The sequence below is a fragment of the Mastomys coucha genome, unplaced genomic scaffold, assembly GCF_008632895.1.
Source record: "Mastomys coucha isolate ucsf_1 unplaced genomic scaffold, UCSF_Mcou_1 pScaffold21, whole genome shotgun sequence".
Taxonomy (NCBI): domain Eukaryota; kingdom Metazoa; phylum Chordata; class Mammalia; order Rodentia; family Muridae; genus Mastomys; species Mastomys coucha.
This window is the reverse complement of record NW_022196904.1, coordinates 26,160,874-26,166,417: the sequence shown is the minus strand read 5'-3', so window position 1 is coordinate 26,166,417 and position 5,544 is coordinate 26,160,874. Positions and strand designations below refer to the sequence as shown.

Genomic DNA, 5,544 nt, shown 5'->3' with positions numbered 1-5,544 from the left:
CACACACACACACACATCAGGGCACCATGACGATGTGCAAGTCTGACCAGAGTCCTTAGAGATACTATGAAAATCCAGCTTTCAGGCCTCCCATGGCCCTTCAGAAGAGTGTGGATGCTTGGGACCAGAGCTGGCAGAGCCTGCCCTAGAGTGGACTCTGTAGTAGGATGGGGAGCTACCCTGATGGTTGGGGTACAAGGAAACCAAGGGCTAAAGCCCAGCTTGCAACCAGAATGCTGCTGGACTGGGTCTGGGTCTTGCATTCTGGATGCCTTGGGCCCCAATGTGTTGGGGAGATGTCTGGGTTCCCCCTATCCAGGGAGGTGTGCGCTGTCATAGGGCCAACTGCTTCTCTGAGATGAGGTAGAAGGAAAGTGGGGTCTGGATGGCCAGGTAAGCCATTTTACCTCTTTGGGCCTGTCCCCAGGCCTAACCCTGCTGCTTACAGGCAAAGACGGCAGAAACCAATGCTTCATTTAGGGATATCTATGCCTGGTGTGGTGTGGGTGAATCACCAGGTGGGAGAGATGGGGCAAGCTGCCCCATGGCCAGATAGAGCCTGGCTGCAGCAAACAGACTTTTAGGTAGTATCTAGTAGCCATGTGTCCCTAGAGGGCCTGGCCTGGGGGTGACTGGCACCTGAAAACTATTTAAGATGTACACAGGGTGGGCTCAAAGTGAGAATCCAGCAGAGCCATACATATCCCTAAATGCACCCCTTCAGTCTGAGGTACTTAGACAAGGCAGACTCCCTAATGCTACTAAGTGAGGCAGGCTGAAACAGCCAATGCCAGGGTTGTAGTTCAATGCTTGGATGCCTGATCCTACATCTCAACACTATGGGCTGGGGAGGAAGGCAGACTCATCGGGTAGCATGTTGAACTAGGACCTGAAGGTCCTAGAAGGAAAGCTATAAGTTGGTGTCACTTTCCCCTACAAAGGACTGTCATGCAGTGAGATACCATGGGGTAGTTTCTGGGGGTTCTGTAGGTTGTATGAGGGTGCATGGGAAAGACCATACAATGGTGGCCATACAATGAAGTGGGGAGAATCTGGTTGGATGAAGAGAGGACACCAGGTCCAATACCACCACTGGCACAGGAACAGTGACCATAACAAGATGACTAACTCATGCTTGGTTTCAAGTACTCCCTCCCATTCAGCTTACATCTTATGGAGTGCTGTCTCCCCACATACAGGCAAAAACCAGTCTCAAGGAGTTGCTTCATGACTCAAGGTCGTGGTCTCTGTGTGAGGTTTGAGTTTCCTCTGGAGTTCAACCAGATGCCAGGTTCCAAAGCTGGCCTGGACTTTCCTCAAGTGAACTCTGTTTTGGGATAAAGCAAGGGACATGTTGACATTCCCATGACCAGTGTGTGTGGAGGGATGTGCATGGAGATGTGACTGGATTGGGTATGGGGTCACAAGGAGTTGAACTTCCAGATTCAGTTCTCTTCCTGGCTGGTGGTCAACCCCGTGTCCTTAGGATGCTCTGGGGATGTCACATCACCTGGAATCTAACTGGCCAAACATGGAATAGATGCAGACAGACTTCAGGATCTGCTTCCTACGGGTGTCTGCCAGTCAAGGTGTATGCCCCGTTCCCCCCTCTACCAGCCAGGTCCTCAGCTGGCTCTCCTGCCCCTCACCTGGCTTCATCGTGCTCATGACAGTTCTGCAGCTCCTGAGCACTGCTTCATAGATGGCCTTCTGGTCCTCTGTGAACTTGCCATTGGCAGGGAAGGAGCAGGTGATGTCAGAAGCGAAGCAGTAGTACTCTCCACCCATGTCGAACAGGCTGTGGGGACAGGGCATTGTGAGGCAGGTGGGCAGATGTCCAGAGGTGCCAACCCACACACCCCCTTCACTCTTTCTGCTGGGGCCTGGCTGCAGCAGGGAGCTGAGGTCACCTCATCAGATGTGACTGGTGGTGGCATATGATTTTAATCCCAGCACCCAGGAGGCAAAGCAGGAGGACCCCTGAGTTCACCGCCAGCCTAGTCTGTAAAGCAAGTTCTAGGCAGGGGGTGGGGGAAACCACTTCAAGATCTGCCTGGGCTACACGGTAAGTTTTAAGCCAGTCTGGAAATTTTGTGAGACCCCTATCTCAGAAAAAAGTAGAAGGAGCATAGGAGATGTTCCTTAGTAGATTGTGCTAGCCTAGCACACATGAGATCCTGGGCTCAGCTTCCAGAATCACAGAAGAAAAGAACAAGGGAGGGCTGGCTCAGCCTGTCCAGGGAAAGCTAAGGAAGAAGCATGCCTTAGCGGCCTTAGCTGTGGGGACCCATTCAGAATAGTGGGGGGACTCATAGAAGGATGCCCACATGCCAACTGCCTTCCATATGAGCTTGTCTAGAGACTCTCTCAAGGTGGGACCTTGCTTGTCCCCGGGGTACATTTGCCATATTTGTCAGTGGCTTGAGCTGCACCTTTCTGTTAGGCCTACAAAGTTTGGGAGGAACCAGCAAGTGGTTGGTGCCTCTGGCTCTGCTCCACTGCCTGGTATCATCCCCCTGCTCAGGTAGGACACATGTCTCACCAGCACCCAAGAGGAAGCGTCAGAATAGACCCCTAGTCAGCGGTGTTTTCCTGGAACCTGGATGGAGGGTGCTGGCTGCCACATGATCCCCAGGTGGGTGGCTGTGTAGGCCGATGGCAAAGAAGTCTTGCAGGAGAGGAAGCAGAGGCCCAGAGGCCCTGAGCCAGTGGCTGCTGGACAATGGTGGAAAACAGCCAGGCCTGCTGGGTCAGGAGAATGGAGATCCCACTCTGGATGTCATGTGACAGCTCCCTAACAGGCCATGGGGCTCAACATTGTGGACAGAGAATCCTATCCTGTACAGCATCTGGGATAGAGCAAAAGGAGGCTGGTGGGTCCAGGCCTGGCTTTCAGGACATGGACCAGTCTCCCATGGCAAGGGTCACCTCAGATGCCAGAGTGACTAAGGCAAAAGGATGTACATACAAGGCACCCCTTCCCAACCCATTTCCTCTTAAGCACTCGCAGGAGGGTCATGACATTAATCCCAATGAGACTGGCTGAGGGACCATGGCCTAGTCTTCCTGCATCAATGGAGGCCAGCTCTGCTCAGTGTGCTAGTGCTGGTGCTGGTGCTGGTGCTGCTGGGGGCGGGGGTAGTAGTGGACATATCCATCTGCAGCCACACACATGCTGGCCAGTCTGAGCCCAGGGCATATCTGGCTTTCTTTATGAGAGCCTTTCACCCAAATTCCACTCTAATGGTAACCACAAACATTCCAGAAGCTGCCTGTGTGCTAGTATTGAGAGACAGAGCAAGGGAGCTGGGTGGGTCCCTTGTCCTGCATGGAGAGCATGGCTTGTCAGACAGCACTGGCTACTGCATGGCAGCTGATTTTAAAGAAAAAATCCCAAAGCTCAATATGCTTGGACACCATACTGCAATCCAAAGTCCTCAGTTAGGCACGTTTTAATCTCCTGACTCTTCTGGTTGCAAAACACCATAAACAGGGTCAACAGTACGGAAGGCACAGAATAGATAATATCTCAGGTGATTCCTGGGGAGCCACCCTCCACCCCCCAGCATGACTGGGAACTTTGGCTTGGTCAAAGTCTCTGAGGGCCGGGGGTGGGGGGTGGGGGTCCCTGTGAAGTATAGATTCAAGGGACCCGAGCCAACTTAGTAACAAGAGGACCACCAAACATGAGGCGCTGAGGATATCACCAGGCATCTGCCCCCTGGGGTGTACTGTGGCCCTTAGGCCCAGAAACTGCCTGCAGGTTTACTCCTGTGAACAGACCTAGCAAAGCCTCCGGTGAGGAAGGTAAACATCTCGGTTACCGTGTGTTGTGTGTTGGCTCAGCTGGTCAACCTTTGGGACCTCAGTTCCCATCTTTGACAGGGGAATGTGTCTCTTGTAGGTGCGTTAAAGGGCTCTTGGGGCAAAGCTGGCTGCAGTGACATACGTGGGGTCCCAGTCTCGTGTCGCTGGAGGAAACAACACTTTTTTTTTTGTTTGTTTGATTCTCTAGACAGGGTTTCTCTGTGTAGCCCTGGAACTCACTCTGTAGACCAGGCTGGCCTTGAACTCAGAAATCTGCCTGCCTCTGCCTCCCAAGTGCTGGGATTAAAGGCGTGCGCCACCACTGCCTGGCGGAAACAACACTTTTATGTGGGCTTCATGGTGTGATGGATTCAGAGCATCTGAGAATAAACAGCCTGGGCACGTGGGGACAGTCATTCCTGGGAGGTGCCATGCCACATAAAGGGTGACCTACAATCACCCCTGGGGAAGAAGAGTCTACTGGTGCTGGTCTAAAGGAAAAACAGAAATGAGCTATTTTTAAAAACCAGGAAGCTCACAAGATGACACGAAATGCTAGAGTCATCTAGAATGGGACAAACAAGATTCTCTGGGGCACGGCAGACTGAACTGAGCTCTCCAGACCTTCCCCAGAGCAGAGGTAAGATGGCGGGTGCCTGATGGCTTCGGCTGGCCAGGCTTCTCCTCCAGCTTCTACAGACTTTGACTCTTTTTTTTTTTTTTTTTTTAAATTCATCCACTCTGAGGAGAAGGAAGTACACACCCAGCCAGCCAGCTCCATCCTGCCCAGCGACGCTTGGGCACGGGCTTGATTCTATTTTTGTGTTCTCAGTTCCCCATATTTTCTGCCTTTTTTCTGTTGTTGTTTATTGTTTTTAAATCCTCCCTCAGTGCTTTTCCATGCATAAGTGATTCCAATTCAAGCCATTTGGAATCCAGGGAAGAAAGCCATCACTTTTATAAATCACCTCCCTCCAGTGTTCTGTCTATTGTGCCTGCCCTTTCCATGCAGAACTATGATAGAGAATTCGGTCACTCTTGGCTCAATCGAGAATGCGAGATCTCCCCTTCCTGGCTGTGTAGGGACACCCACCAGGGACACCTCCATCACTAGCTGAGTGAGTCTGTGTGATAATCTGAGACATCTGGGAGATGACATGCCTTCAAGCAATGTGCTGGCGTCTCTTCCCCACATGTGTTACTATGGCTGTGGTTCTGGCTGGGATGAACGGTTCTGTCTTCCGCTGGCTCTTCATGGGGCAGCTCTAGGCCTGGGCTACCTGCCACCACTGGCCCACCCAGACCCTATCCAGGTCCTGCTTAACTCCCTTAGGCCCTGTGCAGCCAGCCCACAGGCAGAAGGGCTCCAGGGGAAACTCAGCAATGTTTATACAAGGGCCACTTTGTACTCGGCTTGTAGCTTCATTTTAATCTTAGTATGCAGCACACACTCAGCTGCTTCTCACCCAAGACTGACATCTTACATGCACGTGTGTTAAGCATGCTTGCTTTGTGCAGACTCCCCAGTCTGCAACCCAGGCTGGAGGGAGAGAGGAAGGGTTCTGAACAGCAGAAAATGCTCATCTACCCAGTCCTCAGCAGGGGACAGAAAGGAAGGCAGCTGCTCACTTTGTCTCTGCAGCAGTGCTTGCGGCCCAGACTGGCCACAGTGGGCACTTGCCTCTCTGGTTCACAGGTCAGCTGCCCACCTCAAGCCCCCCCCCACCCCCGCCCCAG

General features: G+C 52.5%; 1 protein-coding gene across 1 annotated transcript in view; it reads right to left on the bottom strand.

Annotated features, from left to right (window-relative positions):
• Window positions 1–5,544, bottom strand: part of Pepd (peptidase D) — a 135,066-nt gene that overhangs the window by 11,243 nt on the left and 118,279 nt on the right. The window contains exon 12 of the mRNA XM_031386186.1: window positions 1,650–1,798. Within this exon, the coding sequence (XP_031242046.1) occupies window positions 1,650–1,798 (149 nt within the window). The remainder of the gene's footprint in view (window positions 1–1,649; window positions 1,799–5,544) is intronic.